Below are 27,491 nucleotides of genomic sequence, written 5' to 3'. Positions count from 1 at the left end.
TAATGTCATATACAGCTAATATTTACAGCAATTTATAACAAATCTGGTTCCATAATTTGAGGATATAATGTCAATTACGTCAATAAGTTCCTTCCAATTCTTTTGTTTGAATAGTTTAAAAAAAATTAAGATGAGGGAATTGGAGGGAAGATTTCATTAAATTTTTGTCAAAATTCTTCCCCCAAAATGGAGTCATTTGGAGGAAATAGATTACTAATTAAGTCATTTATAAGTTAAATATCTATTTTACCCTTATACATAATATTTTAACGTAAAAATAAGGATAAATTAGTAAATTAAATAAATTTTCTTTCCTTCTTTTTTTTTATCTATTCAAACATGAGAGAAAAATATTTCCCCCTCCCCTCCCTTCCCTTCTCTCCCCTCCCCTCCCTTCCCTTCCCTTCTCTTCCCCCCAAATCCCTCAATCCAAACACACTCTTAGGTGCATGCAGGCAATGGTGAGAGTTCAAGCTAGGGTATGTGAACAGCGCAACAGGCTTTCTTTTGAAGGGAGTAGAAAATCCAGTTGGAGTTCCATCGTAAGTATTATAGTTTATTATCTTAGCCTGAATTGTCTTACTATATATGTGAAGAATATGTGTTCCTAACTGCTAAGAAATGTAGTCTACATACGGACCAAGGAGCTCTGGGGACTGGGTTGATTGGGATGCATGGCCACTCACAAACACGTGATAAGTTACAAGCCATGTTGCAGAAAACAAAGGATCTCGCTTTAAAACGCGAAAGAGCACTTGCTTTCGCATTTTCTCGGCAGGTTTGCTTTCTTTGAACTCCACTTAGTCATTTCATCAAATACCTTGTCGTTATGGACCCTACTTTTGTTCTCTGACATAGATATGGAGGCCTAGTAGAGACACATACGCAAGTGAGAATGAGCTAGAAGAAAAACCCAGATGGAATGGCTCCAGAAGAAATTCATATGATCAAAAAGAACACATCAAAACAGTTAAAATCGATACCTTTCAACCTTACTCAAACCAGAATGCACAGAAATCGCAATGCCAAAAACAGAGGCCGACCTCGTGCTCCGTTGCCTCCCCTGTCCAAAGAAGCCACAGCAACTTCCCAGTCAACTCTCCAACTATATCAAGAATAAGATCAACGCAAGTGCATTCAACCACTCCTCGTTGCCTAAAATATCAAGAAAAGAATATTAATGGAGATGATCAAGTAAGCAGCAGCGGTGACTCTTCTATGCGGAACTACATGGTGGCCACTGCATCTGCTAATGCTCGTTCGAGGTTAGAAAGTGCACCAAGGCAAAGGTCGTCCACCCCGGAGAGGGAGAAGATCATGAGAAGAGTGAGGAAACGCCTGCATTTTCCAGTTCCCGAGGAGGTCAACAAGAGCGTCCATGAACAGAGGTTGACTCCGTCATCCTCGTGTTCCAACGACAATGAGACTCGTCGTTCGACGTTCGGGGAATGATCTGCGGAGTTTAATCTGAAATTCAAAGCTCTATGAGTTTCTTCGGACCGGATGCAGCAACTGGGCCAGTGGCCCATTTTAAAAGAACTTCGTCAAAGTTATGGTAAATGGGCCTTCATGTTGTGGGCTGAGACCATATTGCAAGGGGTGCCCGGGACCTGCTGTAATTTTATTACAGCAGGTCCCGCTGTAATGTATTTTATAGGTAGTAAAAAATTTTATTTTTATTTTTAAAAATCATAAATATGTAGTATTTTTCATAACGAATCCAACGGTATATTTTTTATTTAAAACAAAAATCAAATTCATCATGATCAAAACATTGAATATTTTGAGTTTATATCTGATGGTCTAGAATTGTTGTGTCTTTTTCATGTTGAATTTGATTTTTGTTTCTAACAAAAAATATATCGTTGTGTTCGTTGCGATTAACATTACATATTTATAATTTTTAAAAATAAAAATAAAAATTTTTAATGTCAAAAAAATATATTACAGTGGGGCCTGCTGTAATAAAATTACAGCAGGCCCCGGGCTTCCATTACAAGAGCTTTGTAATGTCTCATTTTCCCATATCATCGTCACCATCGCAGGATCCTCTAAATCGAAGCGTAGGAGCATGGACAATCTGACCACGTGTCTGTCGTATGAGAAACTGAACGGAATGGCGACGTGGGTGGGGACCAGCGTGGCTTCCGCCTTCTTCTCGTCCCTCGAACGGTGTTCCTGCATCAACCTCTCCACCGCCGACGACGCCGAAGATGCCCACGACCGCCCTCTCATGTTCACCACCTATTCCTTCATTTTCAGCGACCGTAGTGTAAGCCAGAAAGACGTCGTCGGTCTCCCTGTCTGACAGAGCCAGACCCAAGATTGCAATTCTTGGGGCTTGTTAGTGTACGTTGCTCTCTTTTCAATCAAATTCCATGCAAATCAAAACATACGGAACTTAGGTTTCTTGAATTTTGAGTTTTTTATGTCATAACTCGTGTGTGTCATAATATATCTGTCTTCTTTGGAATATTGAAGAATGCTTGTGATATATGTGTATGTTTCCTTCACCGAATTGGTGGTTGGTGGTTGAAAGATCAATGTTTTGAGCTGCTTTTGTGGATTTCTGGACATATGAATTCACTGTAGGGCCGTAGGCTATTGGTTGGTTTTCTGCTGCTAAATTATCTTCCAAGAACCAGAATTTGCCTCATGAAACTTAATATATATAGTTCCTATGACAGGGTGAGGCTAAATAGTTTCTTATTCTTAACTTTATGAGTAATGATGTGATAGCTACTCTTATATTCCGGTGAAAGCCACCCGCCATTGTAAGTTGAGGTGAGGCTAAATAGTCTTCTGTTACGCATTACAATCAGGCCGTGAGATCCTCAATCCTCCTGTAATTATTTCCGCTTGTTGCCTATTCTGCTGGGCACAAAATTGCTATCTTGTTCATGTTTAACAATTTGTGGTTGTATCATCTGCGGAATGAGTGCTCTGTTTGTGGAATCATCGGATTTATTTTATACAGCAAATGAGCAAAACATGTCACATGATATCATTGTACTAGTGATGAGCTTTGTATCTAGTTGGTTAAGTTAGCTAAGCATTGGTGGAGGTTCATCTTAATGTGAAATGGAATATGACCCCAAAATGCAAGAACTGCCAAATCAAATTTAGAACATGGAGTGCAATAATTTTTAAGGTTTCTTAAACTTGTCTTTTGGAAGATTGGTGGGACAATCAACCAACGACCAACGGACCAAAAGCAAACCCAGAAATGGTGGGCGTGTTAGCAGATGTTCTGATTTAGTGAAAGTGTGCCTCTTTTCTGAATTATAATTGCAGAGGACGCAAAGTAGCTTGTATTTTTTAATGGGTCATTTGTTAGAATTTGCAACTGATATTTGGTGGTTTTCTGTTGCCATAAGGCTTTAAAATTTTTGTATTTTCTTTGAGTTCTTATGTTAAGAGTGTGAAGAAAGGTAGAGTAATAATCCATATTTGTGCCCTTTTCTAAAAACTTGTTCTGAGATTGATTTTTATAGGAAAAAAAAAACTATTAGATTTGGGAAGCATACGGGCTTTATGAATTGCTATGACAAACTTTTGAATGGTTTTGTATCGAACTAATATAGTGCTTGCCAATAGACGGTGAATGATTAATTCTGCACTTTCTTCTATGAAGAAAGTATGCGGATATCAACAAGAGAAGGAACAAGGGTTGAATCTCTTGATGCTAGGGGTTTGATTTTTCTTTCGTCTTTGTGATTTCTTGTTCTCCTTGATATATGATATATGGTGTTCTTTTTATCTATTTAATGTCCATGAATCAACCAATGACGTGCTTGATACTGATTTCTGATGGAACCTTTCTCTAGCTCACTTGAATTTTCAGTTATTCGTCTTGAACTTCTTTGCAATATTGAGTTATGCATCCAGTCTTGTATTTTTCTGTTTGTGTTTGTGTTTGTTTCTTGTTGTCTGAGTTGGTGATTAGAAATTTAGAATTTCGGAATATTCTTATGTAGTTTGATGTGCATGTGCAAGAATCTGTGAATGTTATTTGTTGATATTGCTTTTGGTGAACCTAATAATTGGGCATAGCATCAAAATATGGGTATGCCATCTTTGGAGTCAACTCCTGTTTTCACCTATACTGATGTTTTCATGAAGTGAAAGGGAATGTTGGAAGTGTTAAGTTTTGATCTCTTAGTTCTAACCATCATGATCAGGACCCATAAACTATTGAAACTGCATAGCTTTGCAAAGCAAACCTGATCTCTAAGGGCCTTCCCTGCTATGTTCATCAATTGTGACTACATAAGCCCAAAGTGAACCCAGGCCAAAATACATGTATGAATCTCTGTTTATTTGGGTAATTGACACTTGATTATTTTCCCATGCTAATATAGGCCCTCGCCCTCTAATTTCCTTGAATTAGTATGTGCTGCAAATATTATGTAACGAGCTGATCGGGGTCCCATAGTGCAACCCCAATAAAATTTGGTCCGCGGCTTTGTTTCGCTGGTTATGCTTTGGGTTGTTGGTACTTGGCGATGAAAATGACTGAGTTGGGCTCTGCATTCGGATTGCAGCTAATCCTTAAGCTGTTGATGTTGTGTACCTCAAGAACCAATCTCGTATTGTTCCGTTGTTCTCTAATAGAGCTACATTGGTACATATGAAATTATTTGCCTCTTAATGCTTCTGATTCAATTCATCCTGTCGCTTACATGCATAAGTCTTGTTTAGAAAGCATTGGATTCACCTACTCTTGACGCCACTATAGTATTAATGTGTTTGGAACAATTCCAAGTTCGCTATTGACAGTGCTATATTAACGTAAGAAAAGAATATGCCACAACAGAACAGAGTCTCTCACCTTCCTACAATAATTCACCTTTGAATTTTATACTCTAGACTCATCAATGCCAGTGGCAGTATGCTTTTCTTGTACGCGAATCGGGCAAACCAAGAGAGAACAACTCTAAATGATCAGTAAACTCCCACTTGCATAAATTCTCAACGGCAAGACGAGACATTTCATTATTTTGAGACCAAAAAAATAATAATTTATATACGCATTTACTGGATGTAGAGCATATAGTCTAATTGAATAACATATACAATTTGTGTTAGCAAAACAAAAAAGGGGTTGTCATCACCATGTATGATCAAAGTTAGTAGACACGCTATCGCACCCACGAACGAAAGCCGCCGCGAAAAGATTTGAGGATTCTACCATAAATGTTGTCAAAATATGGGAGTTTTGAGTAAAACGCCACGGTTTTGCAGAAAACGCAACTTGCTAAGCATCCCTCCACAGCTTGAACTGCTGGAGAAACTGGCCCTACCATGGAGCAGCCAGAAATGGCAGACAACAACTCAATTATTCAGACCAACAGATATGGTGTAATGGCAGGGTTCCCCACCATTTTCTATTTTTCTTCCCAAATTAACTTGAGACCACTAGTAGCCTTGATTCTCGGCCTTCCCTTTCCATAGAGGACTTTGCTCTTCAAAGGCCCCACTGCCACTTTAATTATAACAAGATAAAATTAAAATCATGGCCCCTCTTAACACATGATTTGCATATCTTTTTTAAGGCCGTTCGACAAATTATTTTCAGATGCCTCCTGCTTATCCCAAGCATTTGCATTGCAACCACATAAAAACAGCAATATGTCACGACCCAGTTCTGTCGCAGTAGACCCCCAATATCTTCCATGACCCCCCACCCTATCAATCTACGGAGCACAAGCTCTCATTGGCTTTCCAACCTTGTGCATCATGGCTGCTTACGCTTCCAACATTTTTTTTGCTCATTAGCCCATCCAATACTGGATTGCACAACTTCATCGACCAAACGAACAATAAGCATGAAAACTGCCCAATCAAACTGAAGAATCCAGGTTCACTGAAAGCTCTGCCAAAACACTAACATTTCAAACAGCTACCGGTAACCCATAATTGTGAAACGATCTAATTCGCCCATCCAATCCAGCAGTCACAATAACCAAACCCCAAGCATGAGAACTAGATGTTCCCTGGCATGAAGATTTAAGAAACTTGTAGTGTGATTTATGCAATCCTGACGATGAAGGCAATCGGCTTGCTGCAGGAAGCTTCTCCTCAGGCCAAGTCGCATGTCCCTTGGGAAAAGATTCTAAGAAGAACTCTTGGCTTAGAGAGAAACAAGCAGGTGAAGTAAATGGCAGAGGTTCCAATGACTTATCGCTTGAGACACTAAAATGGTACCCATTCTCAGAGTTTCCATATTTCAAGCCATGCCAAGGTATTGCAACGGATGCATTGGTGGAGAACCGCTCACAAGACTTAACATTTTTTGCTTGAGAAATGGCGCCCTCTTCATCAACGCAATTCCACATATATACATTAGAATCCTCAGAAGCAGAGACAATATGTTTCCCATCTGAAGTGAAACATGCAGACATCTGGTTTCCGGCACTACGATGGCCTAAGGAGATGAAAAAAATATATTTTAGAAACTTAGTTTTAATTAAAACTAAATAAGCAAGAACATTAAGTTTACATCTGACATAAATAGAAGGGGAGGAGATAACGTAGTTTCATGTTAAAATATGTTCACTCAGTCAGTATATCAGACACGATAATGTTAGAAATTTAGAAGTCAACTTTGCAATCATAAGCAATGGCTCATTCCTAGGTGGCTAGGTTAACTTTTCTTCTTATTGTTTTTTTTTAAATCTTTTTCTATCTTTTTTTTTTTTTTGAAGAAACCATTCCTAGACCAAAGGCTCTGCATCTGAAAACCAAAGGAATAAAATAAATTCGAAAGACCCAATTCAAACATAGGTACATACCCTTGTATTTTCCAATTACATTAAGCCCATGGAGAATTCTGACTTGTGAATCAGTACAGCCAACCATCACTTTGCTTGAATCTTGAGGGAAATACTGGACATGGTAACATTTTATGAGATCAGTAGTGCACAAAGGAGAGAGACATAGAAAGAATGCATCAATTATGACTTAAATCAGTAAAATTGACATCTAATAGAGAGGGGGGGGGGGGGGGGGGAAGAACTACCTGGAAGCCTGTTATTCTTTTGCAGGGTGACTTCTTTTTATTGTGCAAGCATATCTGAGCATCCAGTTGCAAGTGATTGTCTGAAACAAGAAGGAAAAAAAAAAACTACATTAAACTTTAATGGCATTTTCAAAATACATCCAACCCAAATCATTATATCGAACAATGGAATAGCCCATACGAAGAATATCGCTTTCAAAGCAAATTAAACAGATATTTACTATCTATATTTGGCTGTTCACTTTCCTTTAATTGCCAGAGCGGACATACCCAAAGTTGACAATTGTTTCCATTTTCCTTTAAAATCAATCCCCCATTGCAAACTGGGAAAAAAATGCATGCAACAAGTTCAACAAATGAGTTACTGGCCCATTTCACCTACCTGACATATTGTAAAAGCGACAATTTCCTGTCATAGAGCCAACAATTCCCCCCTGCATGAAGGACAAATTACATTAGTCATTTAGCCATGAAAGCAGACACCAGAAAGCCATATTTCTAAGAAAGAGAGAGCATGAAATTCTCCAAACCTGCCCATCTGGACGATAACATAGTGCAGTGACGATATCTCTAATATCGGTCCAATCAATAACTTGACGATCAGAAATTGCCCAAATCCGTACTTTTCCATCAATTGAGCCCGTCATAAAGTAATTATCATCCACAGGGTTAAACTGAACACAGGTTACTGCAGCACATCACAAGATAAGAAAAGCCCATGAGGCAGAGAAAGGGTGGAGATCATGCCATAAATACAGTCAAAATTGACCGATACTTTAACCCAAAACTAATTAAAAGGGAACATAAACAATCAGCAACACACCATAATTACTATGCGAAAAAACTCCAAGACAGTTGTCACACCCCACTTGCCATAGACGAACAGTTTTATCCACGGAACATGACAGCAGATACTGCAATGTAAACAGATAAATAAACAATTAAACATCTACCCTTTTTCTTAGTTCAAGAAATATCTGCACATTAATTTCCTAAAAGAGAGTGAAAAAAATATTTCTTTTTCTCACAGACTAAAGAAAATAACCATATCAATACTTACATTATTCTTTGACCACGAGAGATCAAGGATGTCACCACAATGTCCATAAAATTCGTGTAATGGCTTCTCTAATATCCGGAAAACTTTTGGCGGGAAAATGACACAGGCAGAGTCTGATGTTCTCCGCAGGCTCCTTAACTTACTAATCTTCTCCTTATCCATGAAGAGGGGTTTCAGCTCAGACAGGCGATTGACAGTGAAGTATATGCAGGATGGGTCTATTTCTGGAATGTCAAGTTCATTACGCCTATCATCCTCCACTACTTGCCACAATCTCACAATCCCATCTTCACCGGCACTTGCAAGGTACTGTCCATCAGGACTGAATTTCATAGTTAATATTGAACCCTCATGAGCCTGGATATCTTGCCCCTTATAAAGTGCAGATAGTTCCTTGGATCGCTTCCCATATTGGCGAACCTTAGCTCTCTGTATTCGATAACCCAAAATATCATCATTCTCATTGGGTCTTAATTTCTCAGCTTCCCGTTGCTTATCCACAGCACATGCTATAGAACGTAATCTCTTCAACCAGCCATTCTTAACTCCCTTTGATGTTTTGACACTATTCTGATGCTCAAATTCTTTCGCTGAGAGCCGTTGAAATGAGGAAGTTGAACCAGGCATGTACTCCTCTGAAATTGTCTCAGAACCCACCTGACAACTGTCAATTGCCTTCCCAGCATCCCCTGTTTCCTCCACATTATAAGCCATTCCACCATGTGGATTCTCATCTCTATAGATAAAACTCTCTGGATCACCACTAGACCAACAAGACATGGAAGATCGACTGGAACAAAACTCATCTTCAAAAACGAATGTTCTCAACACAGCCCCACTGCTCTCCCTAAGCCTGTCTACTTCCCTTTCAAAACCAAATTCCCCCAACGAATCCCCATGGGCTATCGGATCTAGGTTCCTTTCCATCCAATTGAAGAATTTATCCCGCCGTTCCTTAACACTCCCTGGGCATTGTAACCATACATCATATACAAAACTACTTGAAACTAGGTCGCTGGAACTACGAACTGCAATAGATGTATCAGTGCCTTCTGAATTTGCATCAGAAACAGATGCAATATCTTCTTGGGCATCAAAAAATCGCCATTCTTCGTCCTCACTTAAGCTACCCATTATTCTGTCTTTAGCCCATGAAATCCCACCTCAAGTAACGAACTTTTAAAGCCCTAGGCAATGTGCTGAAATCTAAATTTCCTCAAGACAAGCAACCCGTCCAGGAACTAAAACAAAACAAAAAAGCACAACAAAGAAGCACAAACTCCGAGATCAGTCTAACAAATAAAACTTAAATTAAATCAAATGATAAATAAAGACATTAAAAATTAGAGAAGAAAAATCCAAGAGATCCAACATGGATCCCAATCCATACTCATTGAATCTGGTCCTCCATTTAAACAAAAACCAAAATTTTATATTCATAAGAATACCCAAAAGACGGAAAAAACGAAGAAAAAGAATTGAGAAACAGCGAATTAAGATAATATAATCCGACGGCTTTGCCACAAATTAAGGGTTGAAAACAGTTTCCGGCACACAGAGATTAAAAAGTCACTGACGGGTATGGAAGATCACAAGCTTGCATTTGAAGAAAGAAATCCAGAAAATTGTATCGAAATATATGAAGGATTGAATAAGCAACGATGTAATTATTTAAACCTGTGTAGTAAAGATAACAACGTATTTGCTTACATGGGTTTATTTCTACGAGATTTCTTTGGGAGAGAAGGAGGGTACAGATCGAAGCATCCATGGAGAAATTGGAGCTCTTAGGAGTCGCTCTCTCTCTCTCTCTCTCTCTCTCTCTCGGGGAAGCAAACGGAACACTGGAACAGAGAAGAACATAAATAAATAAATGCCGCATAAAACAAAATCATCCAGCAAAAACAATAATGAATAAAGTATTACATTAAATAAATAAATAAATTACAAGATAATAATAAGGGTAAAAATGTAAAATGCGTGATTGTGTGTAATGAAAAAGGGGTGAAACGGGAAAATAAACAAAATTGCCTTGATATTCGTGAAGGGATGGCCCGATCAACGAGATTTCCGGACTAGGGAGTGTTTGGGATTCTGCACTTCCTCTCCCTACTAAATTTCTAATTCAATTCTATAGTAAAACATATATATATATATATATATATATTTATTTATTTATTTATGTTTGTTTTTGTATGTGAAGAACCAAGTCAGTGTAATTCATTTTAATGATATTATTAGATTATATTAGATGATATGGGATGCTCTCCATTAAATTAGAAATTAATTTCTTAATTTTTGTAAGGAGGTGTAGCATTGCTGTTTTTGATTTGGAGAAAATTATTATGGCCTGCATCTTTGGGATTTGGAGTGCAATATATGTTGTTATTTGTAAATTTTTGTCTCTTTTTAAACTTGGAGTTTCCAATGTGTGATAATTAGTGGTACTAAATAATAAAATATCATGTTATTAAAATGATTATGTAGCGATTATGTCATGTTCACTTATTAAAGACGACAATTAATATTGGTTAGTACCTCACATATGTAGAGGATATATGTAGGCCTTTTGTAGGTGAAATGGGCCTTGCTTATATTGTGTAAGAGGAGAGCTTTCTAGGCATATTAATATTATGTTATCGAAAATGACATGTAGCTCAACAATTTGATAGTATAAATCAATGGAATAAATTTATTTCATTATTTTATCTCATAATTCATTATCCAAAATTTATTATTTTAATATAGATTCAATTATTTTTTAAAGCATAGTTTATAATTCATTTGCGTAATTCTGAATCAATTGTTGTTGAAATTCTATTGAAAAAATTATGAAATTAAGGTTCACCCAATAAAACTCATCGAGAATGAATATTATTTTTATTTCCTTCATTAGTAGTTGGGGTTAGGTTGCTTTCCACTTTCCACTCATAGAAAGTCAATTTTTGACTTAGAATTTTGGTATTAAGGCTAATTAAAGTAGTATGTATGTATATACGGACATGTCATTAGATTTATGAATTTCAATCACTCAAATCAATTGCTGGCTCTCACACCCTTATTTATAATAATATCAATTATTCAATCACATTTCTTTCCCTTAAATGCAAATGGCCGGTGTCATGTCATAATCATATTTATTTTGAAAGCTTGATGACCGTCCGATGATGGAGTGGTCAAATATACATATATAAAAACGTTGGAGGCCGACCACCCCTTAACCCTTTATTGTTTGTATTCTATATTGAAATAATTGATCATTTATGTGGTCTAAATGTCACATTCCACCACCCCTTTTAAGAGTTTTAGCATAAGTAAATTTCACCTTGTATTTGCCATAAAAAAAAAATTAATTTTTTTAACCCTTATTAGCATGGTATGGGACTATGGGTGTTATTTTCTTTACCATTTTACTCCCTATAAATCCTCCAATTTCCAAACATTTACGACACACCTGACAGGTCAAAGCTGTCTTTATATAGTATATCGCATGGGTTGTGGATATGCCCCCATCAATGTGTGACTGTCCTCCAATTATTTTCTGTTCATCATCAACGGGATTAGGATCCTCTGCAACTGATTTGACGGTTAAGATCAAGCCACGCCACTCCTTTTGAGGAATCTCTAGACTCTAATGCATGTACCTGTATGTACTTGCATATTCAAAAATTTTAAAATCTTTAATCCTTACAATAATTAATCAGATTCAGACCAACAAATTTTGATTAATGTTTGATCCTTACAATAATTGTGTGCATGTCTGTGGTGTTTTTATGACTATTAATATTGTTTTCCTGTTAATAATTAAGACTAATAATGGACCGTCTTATGAATTATCATCTATATATGGACACTTTGATTCGTGTATTAGGTCATTAAGATCAAATGACAATATGATAATGTTGAAAAATGCGATGTGTGAATGACTCCCGAAGAAAAGTGTGCGTTGTGTATGTACAAAAATATCACATTGAAAACTTAACACTTGATTGCTAGTTTATAGGTGGAAGTATTGGACTTCTCATTTGAGCCCAAGGGCACCAAAGGTTTTGTGGGATAGAGACTCTCCATACCATGACCCATTAGGCCAAACCACCACGAGCATGTACCATTGCTGTCGTTGGTTTGGGAAAAAAATTATTATACTTTTTGGTCAAAAGTTTTATTAGAGGTCTTAATTCAATTACAATTGATTAGGTGATTAAACACTATTGAAATGAGATGGACTTCCATTAGTGTTTATTCTCATACTAAGATGGAATTCGATTTCGTGTCAAATTTCTACCCATAAAAGTAAAATAGTTCTAATTCTATTATAAAATACCTCGTGGTGGACGACTTCCAAAACACACCGAAAATATTATCTCTCAAATAGTTTCTTTTTCATTTGTTTTCGTTCTTGAGTGCTGCCGAGTTCAGGTTAAGGTGTTGTACCTTAGGAGGTGAAGCTCATTAATTTGTAAAGCACCCGATAGGCAGGAGCTATTATCTTAAGTAGATTTGTGAAACAGATATCATGATCTGTTTCTAGTTCTTTGCTTTTATAATCTATAGACAAATACCAAGATACCCATACCTCACTTCAAATTGTTCTTGCTTTGTGTCTTTTATTTTCTACTACTTTTTATTATTACGACAACAGCTAAAGCATTTATTTTCTGCTACTTTATACTATTACGACAACAACTAAAACATTAGGTATTAAAGTTAGGTCAAACTTTTAGTAAGTTTGATTATGTCTCCATTAGAGGCATCAAAACCCTAGAAAGTAAAAAATGTGGAGTTGCTAAGCACACCAGTTAGCCCCAAATTAAGGCAAGTATGTCTTTAAAGTAAGAAAAATTACCGACATCATAATTATGGTATTGAAAGTGTTTGGTAGCAGTCTTAATCTACAATAGAGGTCTGTGAATGTGAGTTAATTATTTAGTTAAAACTTAAAAAGGGACTTATATATGCCAAACATTAAAGTGACAGAAAGGGGGAAAAGGGGTTAAAATATTATGAACCAAGACAAAGGCAACTACATGATTTAACCCCACAAAATGAAGACAGGTAGACACTAATCATTCACTAATGTTTTACGTCTTTATCAACTTTCTGTGTACGTGATGGTCTGACAGTGGTGGATGCATAACTCGCGTACTCATGAATAATGATCAGCAGCAATTAATGAAACACCATTTGACATTTGTGTTAGATATAAAAAGTCATAAAAGTTTACACATATCTTTGTAATATATATATATATATATATATATATATATATATATATATAATTATTTTCAAATCACATGCATGCAGTTAGTAACTCAAGAGATTGAACGAGTGATCCAACATTGTTTATTAAATGAGAAGTGATAAAATATTTCATCAGTTGAGTTGAATGTATAGAATTCAATTAAATTCGTGAACTTTACATGTATTATATGATACACATGAAATCATGTGCATACAATTCAACAATTGAGATCGATGACTGAGACACCAACCAGCTGTTGAGATCTCTATAATATTGTCGCTTAAATTGGTGTTATCAGGTCAGAATATAAAATGGTAATATAAGCATCATTAATGGTTTGAATATGGGAAAGAAGAGGTCATGCATGAGATCATCCCAGCTGATACTGTAAAGTGTGGTCACGCATGAGCTGATGATCAAATTGGCTTCTACATTAACCAAAATTCAAATGAAAGATGATGAGGTTGTTTGAACTTTGAACAGTAGTTCCCATATATAATATTATTCAAGAAGAGAGACTGCGTGCTTTTTTCTTAATGGTTTAAGGCACATGAGTGACGTGTGGCATGCATGAAGGGGTTACACTTGTTTATCTACCACAAAGGCAGGGGCAGGCAAAAGACGGTTCCAACACATTTTAATTAAATCAGGGTGTGCGAGCAGAGTGTATGACTAATATTCTTAAAAGAAGAGACCCATTAATTTGTATTGAAATTAATTAATCTTGCATATTATATATACAATGTGTGTGTATGTATATGGGAAGACGAAAAGAACAAATAAACAAGTAAATATATATCGATTCTCGATCTCTCTAATCAGAAATCATAGAAATTTGATTTATCAAGTTATTGTAGTTGGGTTTTACTCCATACTATTAAAGAGGGGATATGATGTAGTGATTTGTAGATGAGTTGTAAAATACAAAAAAAAAGAAGACATAATTAACAATGTTGAAGGGGGGTTGTCCATGTGGACGCCCACCCCAAGATTGTAGCCCCTCAATGCAATAATATGTAGAATGATATGATGATGCACATAATTAATTAAGTTGATCGTATGTAATGTATATATGTAGATGGTTTTGTTCTTCTTGTCTTGAAACAACACCACATCCACATTAATTCATTCTTCTAATGCTTTGACATTTACTATAATATTATTGTTTCATTTTCCTCTTATAATATTATTGGATTTGACATATTGCATTACCCTATCACAGGTTTTGAGACACAGGGTCCCTTTATAATTATATATATCCATTTGGTGCCTATTGAAATATATATGATATATGAAGGTTGGTTGGTGTATGGAAAAATCTACCTTACTATATCATATATGTGATATGCCAATATGTGTGCATGTATGTGTACAGCTTCCTCAATTATGAAAGTGTCACTTATATATATACGTGAATTGCAGGCCACATATATGAATTTTCTCACTTTTAATATAATAAATCAAGCGAGGATATATAATGAATATTTGAGGTAGCAGCCGACATGCATGATTGAATAAGACTATTTAATCATGTGATTAATTCATTGGAAACTAATTATCTAATGTACGTGTATATATATATATATATATATATAATTATGTAAATTTGAAAGTGACTAAGAATTAGTAGTAATAATTAACTGATATGCTCTTGCTCTTGCTCTTGCCGACAATCATCAAACTTGTCAATTGTGGGGGTTTGGTATATTATATATTGGCATGGCCATTAAAATTTACAATCAAAATTTCTAAATGCCAGCAGTTAACGGATCGAGATTAAATTAATTCTGATTTATTGGATTGAAGAACAATTAATTGAGGGATCCGATCCTAATCAATCTTCAAGTTGGTTTGTTGGTTGGTTGGTAATACACAAAATAAGTATTTAAGGGATCCGATTCCGTACATAAAAGTTGTATCATATTTAATAATAATTGAATTAAGTAATGTGAAATTAAATGATTTGACAATTTATTGCTAACACATAGTCAAATCGCCCTAATTAAGGGGTAATACACTTTAAAAGAGTTGATCAAATTCAACTCCATCATCAACTTTTCATGGAAAGAGATGATTTTTATCATATGTTAATTTTTTTTTAAATAGTTTCTTTACTTTTCACGTAATCATACGTCAATCCACACCAACAACAAAACAAATTATCATCAGTGGTTTGAATGTTCGAAAAGTCGAAAATCTATTAGAGTGTGTATATTAGAACATTTTTCAAATTGAGGTTATCAAGTTGGAACGTTTGAACATTCAATGACTGAGTTAAACATAATAAACATTTTCAGTGACTAAAAGATGCATTATCCCTAATTATACTTAGGTAGAGCATATTTGGTCAAACCGAAGAACACGCTGACTTTTTAGTAAAGCACATGAATTCAGGGCTAAAGAAATAAAAAAAAAAAGGAAAAAAAAGAAGACTTGTACATATTTTCACCAGATACAGTGTATGAGTCTTGTCTTGTATGCATGCACACACAATTTGTATATAATATATATGCAGTTGGATACATTGAAGACAGGCAGCATATCTGTATGTCTCAAATTGATTTTACATATAGGATATATGACCCAATTTAGGGCATCAATCATGTAGTGGCCTTACCAGTTACCACTATGGGGGCTGTAGCATGTATGAATACTGTTTGATTATATGATGAAGCCTTGGCTTGTTTTGGTTTGGTTTGGAAGTATAAAACTATAAATAATGGAATTGAAGGGCAATTGGGGCAAACCACGAGTGGTGAGAAAGGGTAAAAAAGAATGATGATATATATATATATTTAGTCATACGTAGATATTGATACTCCTGTGATGCCTGGGCTTGAAAAGATCGATCCATATACTCGATACTTGATAGTACCGCGGGGGTGGGGGTGGGGGTTGGGGCATTGTGAATGCTTTTGCCAGCTAGGACTGTGATGTACATCTGGTGGTAGCCATGTGGGACCACTTTTGCAGGGATGCGTCTGATCGAAATCTGACCACACCAGCCATTGCCATTGCCATTGCCTCTGCCTCTGCCCCTTGTTTATATGTTGATGATATAAAATACAAATCCAAATTTCGGGACCACCCTCTTGTTTAATCCTTTTTTTTTTTCTTTTCTTTCTGAACCATAGTGATAGTGTGGTCCTACGTTTCATGAAACATATATACAGTCAACACAATCTCTGTAATCTCTATCTGTTTGTTTGCCTGTCTTAAATTACTTCTGTCCAATTAAAGTTATGAACACATTGAGAAAATCCCATTACAGTTGCCACTCAAACCAAGCTTATATGGGAATATGGGATGACTAGCTTGGTTTGAGAAAAATCCATTACACTATGTATGTGTGTGGAGTGGATCAAACTGAACAAGAAATGGGTGATCCAAATCAAGAGGCCTTCGGAATTTCAACAGCCCAACCTACACCAGGACCAGGACCAGGTCCATAATGATAATATCATAACAAAGATAAAGTAATCACATTTGTATGATTAGCTTGTTAGTTACCAACTGCATGTCTTCATCATTTTGTGTTTTGGGATGACACACTGACTTTACCTTGCACTTTGAGCCTTTACACAAAGTGCTCAGTCGGATATTCATGTTCATATCCATTGTAGTCATAGTATAATCTCTCCCCCGTCCCTATATTTCTGTTAGCAATCAGCAACACCCGGCACTCCCCATCTACATTGTATCTCACACATTTTAGGTTTTGCTTCTTCTTTCCTTCCCTGCGTCAACATTCAACGACACCATTCCTTTTATCAGATTGGTTTCTCAAAGATACGATTGACAATAGTGAAACACCATCCATATGACCAATTCTTTATGCATTTTAACGGCTTATGTCAAGCCGTTAACTGCACACTAAAGAAAACTAAAAATTAACATCAAATGCAACAAAACAATCTCACACAAGTAACAACACATATAAATTCTACCTAGTTCACCAATGTGGCTTCATCCAGATATGGAAGGGAGGAAAAACTATCTTTTAAGTTCTAACAAAAGAACACTATAAACACCCAAAGAATAAGCCGGCCAAAAACCATTCTAAAACAATAAACACCATGCAAATCTCCAGTCAATCATGCATAAACTAGCAAACGCATCCAAAAAGCAATCTTCAATTCAAAATTATTTTTCATGTCTTTCACTGAGGTAATTATTTGGCACTGACAATTTGTCTATGCTGAAAATATAAGTTCACAGCAGAGTAAGGACTTACGGAGTGTGATTGTTGATGCCATTAATGAACCGAGCAATGTTACTACGCTTTTCAGGACAAATAACAAGGCTTTGCAAAGGATTAGCAGCTGTAAGGAGCGTCATCATGCTGTCCCCATCATAGTCATGTTCGCGATTCCTCAAGTAATCAACATCTCCAACATATTCCGTTATTATTGTCAAATCCTTGATAAATCTGTCTGCCTCTACTGTAAACCTATTTGAGTAAAAAAAAGTATTATTATTATTCTTGGGAAGGCCAAGGGTTCAATCTTCACTTACCAAATCTTGCCTTGAAAGCAAAAAAAAGTACTGATAAGAAAGATGTTCTGTCATACCCTTCCAGTGGATCAAAGACAACCATCAATGGTGGACATTCCCCTCTCTCCATCATGTTTTTGCACAAATTTAAGGTGTCTAAGTCATCCTTTGGCAAAGCCTGCAATGTATTTTGCGCTGGATATTACTAATGAATCACAAAGTTAAATGTAGTACTATGCACTCAATGAAGCTCCTAATAGACATAAAATCTACTGACAATATCAACATGGCTAGATTATAACTTCAAAAGTGTTTATTCAAGCAAGCTCAAGCTCAAAAACACTTTTGAAGCTCCTAATACCAATGGACACAAAATTAAAGGTAGCACTATACATTTAATAAGGCTCGTAATAGACAAAAAAATACTGGCAATATCAACATAGCTGAATTAGAACTTCAAAAAGTGTTTATTCAAGCAATTTCAAGCTCAAAATCCAAATTCAAATCAAATTAGACAACGAGCATGTCAATCTTGGACAAGTTAAGCTGAGACATGAAAAAGCTCAACACTCTTCCAGTAGTTACACTGGGACGAATTTGTCATAAGTGGTTTGTAATAAATTACTTGATTTCAATGGAAGAGGAGTTGATCTAAAACTTAATATGATGAAGAATCATTATGAAACATGCTTTAAAGATTTGTTTAACAGAACATTACTGTATCTCATAAATTCATATTAGAAGATGTGTTTGTAAAATGTCAAATGTACAGTACGATACCCTACATCATAGAAAGATTGTTTCGACAATTCCATCCTCTAAACTCACAATGCACAATTGCCAAATTTTCTGTAACTTGAAACAATAATCGTTGCAGTAAAGCAACCTAACATTTCACTTACAAATAGGACATGCAATGACCAAGTCTCAATGCCACTGACATAGCTACTACCAGAAGAAATTGAAGTTCATTGACTCAAACATCCAATACAGCAGCCCTAATTTTTTTTCTCTTTGATTTTATACCCCAACATATCCAGAAGTAAAATTCGTATTCCAATTTACCTGCATTCCATTCTTCTCAAGAGCTGGATGATTCGCTGATCTCGGTGCCATACCAGGTCTGTAAGTTAGCTCATTACTGAAGTCTGCTCCTGACGCTGTCAATGCAGTTGCTAGTGATGCCATTTGTTGCAACCTTCTGTTAGGATCCTCACACGGATTGAATGGCAACAATTTCCTCTTCTTCTTGGTTACCACCAACCTAACTCCCCGCTTTCTTTTTCTCTGGTTCTCTGGAAATATAAAAAGTAAACAAATTTAAGCCTTTTAAAGTACATGGTCACATGGATATGACTATGAATATGAATAGAATTACAAAAAAAAAAAAACAAGAATCGAAAAGGAAATTGAATTGCTCTTTACCTTGACTTGGTTGTGGAATGGAATCTAAGGACCTTTGAATCCGAAAGAAATCAACGATTTTTGTTTGCACAAGAGGGAAAGCTGCACATATCAAAAAACAATATCCGATTTCAATTGAAGAAGTAGTAAATTATCTATTTACTTTTGGTATTGACTTTACAAATTAAACAGATTTTACTCCAATTTGACAAATCCCAAACAGAAAACATTGAATCGAATTAGGACCAATAAGGGCAAAAAAGGAGTCTATGTTATGGGATTGGCACCAAACCCAGAAATGACAAAACCATCATCAACACATGAGATGCAATGTATTAACTGAACAAATTTAATATAAACGACCAATTCCGCATCAAATTTAGGGGTGGAAATCAAGGAAAGCCAATGAGCTTACACTTGGGTTTCTTATTCTTTGCGCAATCAGGGCAAAACCAAGATCCTTTTGGCACGGAAACGAGAATGGGTCTAAGGCAAAACAGGTGATACCCTATGTCACATTTGTCGCAGAGAAGCATCTCCTCCGGAGACTCCCCAGATTCGCATTCCTTGCAGCACGTATCATCGTGATCGAACGTGTCCTCTTCTTCAAATGGAGGGCGTGAGGAAGGCTTGGGAGCTCGAGTTCTGCGACTCACTGCCATTGCCAGATCTTCAAAGCCTGAAGGAGAATGGGCGGCAGAAGATTTAATAGTGGAGCGAAACAGCCGCTCTCGCGGGTTCTTTCGGCTTTTCGTTTGGCGGGTGTAGGGATGTTGGCGCCAAGTTTTACTTCTTCTCGTCTCGGCCCACGTGTCTTTCCGGATATGGAGAATTATAGGCCCAAGATGAATGCTTCTATCCATTTAGTATGGGCTCATTCAATAATTTAAGAAGAGCCCATGGAAGCCCGCAGAAGTTTATGAATTAGGCCCACTACAAGCTTCCCATAAGACTCCCACTCTGCATGGTGATCGGAACGCTCTTTAGCCATCCGATGGATTCTAAACTTAAAGAACAAAGCCCCCTCAAAATCCACCTAGTCACCTCCACCGAGTCTACCGAGTTCACTCACCTGACTCGGGCACTGAGTCTTTCGACGGTCATAGGGCTCGACGCCGAGTGGAAACCCATCCGCACCAACCAATGCTCCTCTTTCCCCACGGTCACCCTCCTCCAAATCGCATGTCAGCTACGTTCACGACTCGAGTCGGACCTGGTCGATTGCGACGAGGTCGCCGAGCCAGTGGTTTTCTTGCTCGACCTGGTCGCTATCTCTCCATCTTCTGTATATGAATTGCTGAGGGACGTTTTTGTTTCACCGGATATATTGAAATTGGGGTTTCGATTCAAGCAGGACTTGGTGTATTTGTCCTCCACTTTCTGCTCTCATGGATGTGATCCTGGGTTCGACAGGGTAAGGTTTTGAATTTAAAGTTGCTGTTTTCTTTTTCCGGATGAATGAAAGTAAATGAAGGCGAATTCATTTGTTTTTCATATTGTGGAAATCAGAGCTTTGAATTTCCTTAAAGAAGTGTCTTTTTTGCAAACAAACCTTGGAAACCTTTCAAAAAACAATGGAAATCAAGTTGCAAAACTTAGAAATTAAGTGAGGCGCACTATTTGAGTTTGAAAGAGAAGATATTTTCAAATGTTCTTTGTTTTCCTTTGTATCTCCCATACGATTACAGTAAATTATCATGAGGTGTGTTGATTATTAATTAATTTATGTTTTAAACCAGTTATACTTACTAAAACAATGGTGTATAGGTGGAGCCCTATTTGGACATCTCGAACGTATATTACTTTCTACAACATAAGCAACCGGGAAGGAAGATACAGAAGGAAGTTAAGAGTTTGGCTACAATCTGCAGAGAGGTTCTGGACATTTCTCTATCAAAAGTATGGTCATTTAGATGCCTGGCTTTTCATGTGTATGAACATCCAGATATGTTTACTTGAGAAGTCAGTTTGCTGTTGTCTCTTTCCAATTCATTGGAGTATTTTCATCTGCTAATGATTTGGGAATTTCATGCAAGGTTTCATCAATTTAGCAATCAATGTAGCTTAAGCTGGAAAGAAATTATATAGGCTCTTAAATGGCTGCGGTTAAATAATAATCAAACAGATAGGAAAATATGACCTTTTACGCTTCTTTTTTTCTGTAGCACGAGACTTGGAGTGTCCTCAAGAGGATTAACTTGGCTAGGCTGAGGAGGATTAACTTGGCTAGGCTGTTAATCTCAGGCGTAGCTTAATTGCTCACTTGTTGGGCTTGGATTATCAAGCAAGTGTTGCCTCGATTGAGAGTGAAAATGATTGATGAATAACCTGTCATTTATGGGAACCTTCATAATTTCTTCTAGACTGCTTGTGGGGCAAATAAATTGCTCTCAAAGTATTACTTACACTTATTCTATATTGAAAGTCTACCTCACCTATGGTTAACTTGTTACATTGTACTTCTGTTGGCTCATTTCCCTTTTTGTGCCGAAGGGGCTTGCGTTCTCAAATTTGATGTTGATGGTGTAAAACATTTTACTTATTTATCCTGAATCTATTCACAAAGGAGGACAAAGTCAGATTCTGATGCTCCTGGGGAATTGGAATGTACTAATGCCAGATTCCATATTTATTAATGTAGTTTATATCTTCTTTAGGAGCTTCAATGCAGTGATTGGTCGCATCGTCCTCTTACGGAAGAGCAGAAAACGTATGCTGCTACAGATGCCTACTGCTTGCTCGAGATATTTGGCGTCTTCCAGGCAAAGGTTGCAAGAGAAGGTATGTGGTCCTTAAAAGAAAATTATATATTCAACATTTGAATTCTAAAACCTGTGTGACCACTTGATGCTATCTTTCAGAAGTTGATTCCCTGGTGCTTGGTAAATATTCTTGTTAAAATAACTTCCTTTGCTTGAAAAACAGCTTAAAGAGATGCTTTGTCTTTATATATTGCAGGGAATCATTTCAAAGATATTAATGGATTACATACCTCTAACCTTGGATTGAAAGACATTCTTGTGGAGCCTGATGTTGCTAGTGGACTTGTTAGTCTTAGAATGATTAAAGCTCAGGATATTTTCCAGGCCACTGTTTCTTCTGAATATTCTCAAAGAATAGCTATTGGAGAGAGATTTTTGAGGACATCTTGCATCAATACAATGCCCATGAATGAATCCCTCTTGACGATTGTGAGAAAATATGGTGAAATTTTTTTTTTTAGAGAATCTGATAGAAAACCAAGAACTTCCAAAAGGAGGGGAAAGAAAAGGTCTTCCATTGCTGCAAGTTGCAGAGAAAAGCAGTTAGACATTGCAGGTGACTGGCAAGGCCCTCCACCATGGGAGTTGTCCTTAGGGGATGATGGAAATCCTATGTTTCTTTGTGATGTGATGGTAATTTTTTTTTAAATTTGTCGTGTTTAGTTGTTAAAAAATATTTTCAAAAATAAGGCTTTTAGAACATGACTGATTGCCTAAAAATAGTTTTTCAAACATGCCATTCTCATGTTCATTGTAGTCCAAGATAAAATTTTCTTGTTTCTTCCTCTGTTTACAAGGAATATTCCTTGAAAATTCTCTCCAATGCGATGTAAAATTAGTACTACAATGTTCATTTTACAAGTGAAAGACTAAGCAAATATTTACTCAGGTTGAAGGCTTGGCAAAACATCTAAGGTGCGTGGGAATAGATGCTGCAATTCCACCGTCAAAAAAGCCAGATTCAAGGTATCTTTCTAATATGGTTTGACTTGGTTTTGCTATGGAAACCATCGCAGATACTAATATACAGACCACTGTTGCATATAGGGAGTTAATAGATCAAGCATACAGAGAGAATAGAGTGCTCTTGACCCGAGATGCCAAGCTATTGAAGCACCAGTATGTGATAAAGAATCAAATATATAGGGTGAAAAGTCTTCTGAAGAATGAACAACTAAATGAGGTACATGAGTTGTTTCTAGTGTGCAGGATCAGTAAAAACAGTTGTTTTTGCAATATCATTGGTATCTGAGAATTTGGATGCGTTGAATCCTACTGATGTCTTTAATAGTGAGTATTGTGGATAAAACTCATTGGGGAGTGAGGACTTAATTCTGAATAGAATTGCCAGCAAAAATCAAGTTACATTAATTGAATAAACAGGCTGGTATTGTGATTGATATTGGTATCTTTTCTCTGAGCAATAATTTCATTTTCTGATAGTGTATGTTTTTTTATGGTTATAGGTCAAACAAGGAGCTCGCGGCTATAACTTTAAAAGGCTCATAGTCTTGCCATTTTTCCATGTTAGAGAAAAGATGTCTTGTGGCATTTTTATCTGTACTGGATAGAGGGTAGCGGTAGTTTACAAGATTTATGGTGTTGGCATGCATCATAAATGAATATTGGGAATTAAATAAGTTAACTCTTGGCAATTTGGCATCGAGACATTGGGATTCTAATCTAATAACAGCAAGCATGTGTCATAAATGGATCACGTGAGCACTTACTTCGTGCTTTTGAATGGGACATCTTTGCGGCATGCTGGAATTGACCATCCAATATAATGTCTTTTTTGACTCTAGGCGTTTAATTTTTATTTATATGGCACAATGGTCTGGTTCCTGATAGAGATGATTACCAGAAACATAAAACATTGTGGGGCATCAAATTATGATTTTGTCTTGCTGAAGAGTATTGAGAACTTCTCAAAGTTAAGCTCAATCTTTTTGAACTTTTGCAGGTCATTGAAACTTTCCACTTGAAAATTAGCGAGGATCAGCTGATGTCGAGGTGCACCAAATGCAATGGGAGGTTTATTCAAAAGCCTCTTACAACTGAAGAGGCTGTTGAAGCTGCAAAGGGTTTCCAAAAAATTCCCAACTGTTTGTTCAATAAGAACCTTGAGTTTTGGCAGTGCATGGACTGCAACCAACTATATTGGGAGGTAATGTGTTTTTCCTCATACATCTTATCATTTGATCATATCTATGAACATGATTTTGTTGTTTCTCGTCTTCTTCTTATCAACAAGAGCTAGATGATCGATCTTGGAACCATTTTTTTTTAATTGTATATTGTGGGAGTGCAGACAGTTTAAATTCTATAGGGCTTTAATGATTGCAAAGTTATCGAATCTCATGAACAGGATTGGAGAAGAATAAGACCAGTTTGTGATGAAGGGTCATTTGCTCCTTAAACAACTACTCAAAATGCTGCATCAGTTGGTCTGATTAGTTGTGCGTGTGACTATGTTGCAGGGAACCCAGTACCACAATGCAGTTCAGAAATTCATAGATGTCTGCAAGTTGAACGAATGACTTGAGGATTAGCAATATAGCGTTTCATTCTGAGTAATGTCTCCTTTGACTTGAATTGGAATGAAAGGCACCAACTCCGTTCTCAATTTAATGAAGTTATCAGCAGAGTACTTTTACACTATGAGTGCCCATGATGAAAATGCAGACATTGGAATAAAAGTGGTACTAGGTTTTAAAGAGCACAGAAGAAGAGTTGGGAGACGGAACTTGATGCTTGGCTCAAAATGTAAGCTTTTATTGAAGCTAAATGTTAGTTAAATTTATATATATATATATATATATATGCAAATTTATTGTATGTTCCTAAATTTATCATCAATATACAAAAAACATTGGCTGCTTTTATCGTGGAGTAAACGTAAAAAATGTGCACTTTCCAAATAGTTGGCAAGTAATTGTTGATTGTGGGACATCTCTGTTTTGTGTTTTACGTGTACATACATGTATTGAGTAGTGGTAATGGACGGTAGAATGAGTCCTCTGCTCTGATTGAGTTTTGAGATGACGGGGCTTTAGTCACTGAAGCATCAAGCACGTGCGTGACTTATCTCTAGGATGTCCTAAATATTCCCTCTCTCCTTCTCCAGCTAGTCACGTCAGGGACACGTTTCGCTATCTAACTCGACATTTCGCGGTTGATTGTTCACTTCCTGACAATGTGCCTACTCTCTCGAGCTGGCTTTGGACCCTCCAGCCGCCGCCACTTGGGAGCTATTTTATTCCCAAACTTTCCAGTAAGAATTGTTCTTCTTCTTATGAACATTAAACAGTTCATGGGATTGTGTTTTAATTAATGCTTTTTCATGTCCATGGATTATGTTTAAAGCAAACCTATGCACAGTACCCACCTAAACTATATCTCTAGTGCCAAAGAAAAAAAATATACAAAGCACTGGGAAAAAGAACATAAATAACAAAAAAAAAAAATGTGAGATGAAGAAGAATCATTCCTCATTCTCTGGTCAGAAAAAGAATCCTCCAAAGTCCGCAGTGCATACCCACAACAATGACAACCTCTCAAACCAAAAGCAAAGCAGATTTGACTATTGAGTACTGATATAAAAAAAAAAAACTCATCTTTTTTTTTGCATGCACAAGACATTCAGCAGATACACAAATAAAAGTGTTTGCAGGTAATAATACAATGAACGATTGTCAGAAAGACCGCCTTAACCCTCCGAAGTTCAAAGTGCACCATCTCTTGGCTTTAAACCAAGAAAAGTAGTTGCTATTTCCTCTACTACCTAGAAGGCTCTCCCTCTCTCGCTCTCTCTCTTAAATCATAATCAATGGATACTGCTCAGTGGACGCAGGTAAGTTAAAAGACACCCATGTTCTCTTAGTTCTTTTTTCTACTCACTTTTCTTGGGAAATCCCAGGCTAATTATTAGCTTTAATTAATTTCTATGGGTTTCTCTCTTATTGATTGATATTAACCCTAAAAAGGTTTGGTTTTTTTGCTTGTTGTCTAGCACCCACTCATATTTGAACTTTTATCAGTTTATGTTGCTGTCTTAATTTCATTTTATGTCTTGAAAGTACTGGACTTTTCTCCTTTTCCTTTTTCCACCATCTGATGAGAAAGAAGATAGGAAAAAAAAAGTAGTTGATGTAACTTTGTTTTGATTACTTTTTGTGTGTCTCTCTGTTTGTTTCCCCTTCTACTTTCTTGCTTTTATCTACTTTTGTTTTGATGATGATTGATCGTTGAAGTTTTTATGGGGCTTTTGTTATTGTCTTTATTTTAGTGCATTGGAGTGGTTAAATCCATGGAAGGTTCAAGGGGGGCAGCGGCAGCAGCAGAGAGAAGAGCAAGACCTCAAAAGGATCAAGCTGTGAATTGTCCAAGGTGTAATTCAACCAACACCAAGTTCTGCTACTACAACAATTACAGTCTCTCTCAACCAAGATACTTCTGCAAGACTTGTAGAAGGTATTGGACTGAAGGTGGATCTCTTAGAAATGTTCCTGTGGGAGGTGGTTCTAGAAAGAATAAGAGATCCTCATCTTCTTCTTCTTATTCTTCTTCTTCATCAAAGAATAAGGTTCCTGATCATCATGATCTGATGATGAATATCACCTCATCATCACCTGTTGGCTTTCCTCATCAAAACCCTAATGATAAGATTCATCATCATGCCCAAGATCTTAACCTAGCTTACCCACCACTACTACTTGATGACGTACCTCAAAACCCTAGTTCGACTAGTAGAACATCTCAACACCATGACCAGCAACATCTCTCAGCCATGGAGCTTCTCAACACAGGAATTGCTAATTCAAGAGGATTGATGAGTTCCTTCTTGTCCATGCCTGTTTCAGCTGGGTTTTCCTTGCCAGCGGATGACTACAAACCAACAACCCTTAATTTCTCATTGGAAGCTTTTCAAAGTAGTGGGTATAATGGCACTAGTGCTAACACTGCTCTTCAAGAGACTAGCAGTACTAGTGCTGCAAGGCTTTTGTTTCCAATGGAGGATATGAAGCAGATTCCAAACCCTACTACTACTAGTTCTAGCAGCAGTACTCAATTTGAGCAGAATAGAGGGCAAGGAGATTCAACTGGGTACTGGCAAGGAATGTTGGGTGGTGGATGGTAACAAAAGAGAGTGGATACAAGAAGAGTTGAGATTAATTGGGTTTTTTATTTTAAAAATATTTTGGTTCTCTCTTTTGTTTGGAGTTTGATTGGCTAATTAAAGCTAAGTGATGGGGGTAAATTGGTTTCTTTTCCTAGCCTAGCCTACTTAATTAATTTCTTTGTGTTTTTTAGTCTTGTGATATTTTAAATATTACTCTCTGATGATCAATGTTGTGTTCTTGAACTTAAAGGCAGAAGCTTATCTTAGGTTGGCTTCTTCAAATGGGTGTTGCAAAAGAAATGAGGATCCATGTTTAAAATGAAAGAGAGAAACAGTCGATCGCTCTAATGCCTGCACCATGTGTTAGGTATGTAGTTAGAGAGATA

The 27,491-nt window shown here is 36.7% G+C and overlaps 5 protein-coding genes across 7 annotated transcripts; 3 read left to right on the top strand and 2 right to left on the bottom strand.

The window, feature by feature from the left end:
- The first annotated feature begins 458 nt into the window (after positions 1–458).
- On the top strand, positions 459–1,452 carry LOC119985613 (protein IQ-DOMAIN 14-like). Its single transcript, XM_038829900.1, has 3 exons — positions 459–546; positions 597–778; positions 859–1,452. Exons 1-3 carry the CDS (start codon positions 459–461, stop codon positions 1,450–1,452), a joined length of 864 nt encoding a protein of 287 aa, XP_038685828.1.
- A 3,545-nt stretch (positions 1,453–4,997) lies between these two features.
- LOC119985808 lies at positions 4,998–9,922 on the bottom strand. Its single transcript, XM_038830204.1, has 8 exons — positions 9,792–9,922; positions 8,082–9,322; positions 7,845–7,935; positions 7,552–7,709; positions 7,404–7,455; positions 7,022–7,101; positions 6,795–6,888; positions 4,998–6,427 (listed from the first exon to the last, which is right to left on the bottom strand). Exons 2-8 carry the CDS (start codon positions 9,213–9,215, stop codon positions 5,895–5,897), a joined length of 2,142 nt encoding a protein of 713 aa, XP_038686132.1. The 5' UTR covers positions 9,216–9,322; positions 9,792–9,922; the 3' UTR covers positions 4,998–5,894.
- Positions 9,923–16,690: 6,768 nt separating this feature from the next.
- On the bottom strand, positions 16,691–19,883 carry LOC119986021 (histone-lysine N-methyltransferase ATXR6). Its single transcript, XM_038830549.1, has 6 exons — positions 19,637–19,883; positions 19,243–19,323; positions 18,883–19,112; positions 17,895–17,995; positions 17,558–17,773; positions 16,691–17,060 (listed from the first exon to the last, which is right to left on the bottom strand). The coding sequence occupies exons 1-6, from the start codon at positions 19,881–19,883 to the stop codon at positions 16,901–16,903; spliced, it is 1,035 nt and encodes a 344-aa protein (XP_038686477.1). The 3' UTR covers positions 16,691–16,900.
- A 309-nt stretch (positions 19,884–20,192) lies between these two features.
- LOC119985985 (exonuclease mut-7 homolog) lies at positions 20,193–24,866 on the top strand. Of its 3 annotated transcripts, none has more exons than XM_038830493.1 (8): positions 20,193–20,611; positions 20,989–21,120; positions 21,879–22,002; positions 22,180–22,616; positions 22,873–22,949; positions 23,031–23,166; positions 23,947–24,150; positions 24,464–24,866. In XM_038830493.1, exons 1-8 carry the CDS (start codon positions 20,216–20,218, stop codon positions 24,521–24,523), a joined length of 1,566 nt encoding a protein of 521 aa, XP_038686421.1. In that variant the 5' UTR covers positions 20,193–20,215; the 3' UTR covers positions 24,524–24,866. The 3 variants fall into 3 exon arrangements, with proteins under 3 accessions (XP_038686421.1, XP_038686422.1, XP_038686420.1); XM_038830494.1 differs by having other exon boundaries at positions 20,193–20,635; positions 20,989–21,096; XM_038830492.1 differs by having other exon boundaries at positions 20,193–20,635.
- Positions 24,867–25,618: 752 nt separating this feature from the next.
- On the top strand, positions 25,619–27,333 carry LOC119985987 (dof zinc finger protein DOF4.6-like). Its single transcript, XM_038830495.1, has 2 exons — positions 25,619–25,836; positions 26,272–27,333. Exons 1-2 carry the CDS (start codon positions 25,813–25,815, stop codon positions 27,121–27,123), a joined length of 876 nt encoding a protein of 291 aa, XP_038686423.1. The 5' UTR covers positions 25,619–25,812; the 3' UTR covers positions 27,124–27,333.
- Positions 27,334–27,491: the final 158 nt, after the last annotated feature.

This window comes from Tripterygium wilfordii, chromosome 19 (genome assembly GCF_013401445.1).
Source record: "Tripterygium wilfordii isolate XIE 37 chromosome 19, ASM1340144v1, whole genome shotgun sequence".
Classification (NCBI taxonomy): domain Eukaryota; kingdom Viridiplantae; phylum Streptophyta; class Magnoliopsida; order Celastrales; family Celastraceae; genus Tripterygium; species Tripterygium wilfordii.
Note: the sequence above shows the minus strand (reverse complement) of the source record. Positions and strands in the feature narration are given on the sequence as shown.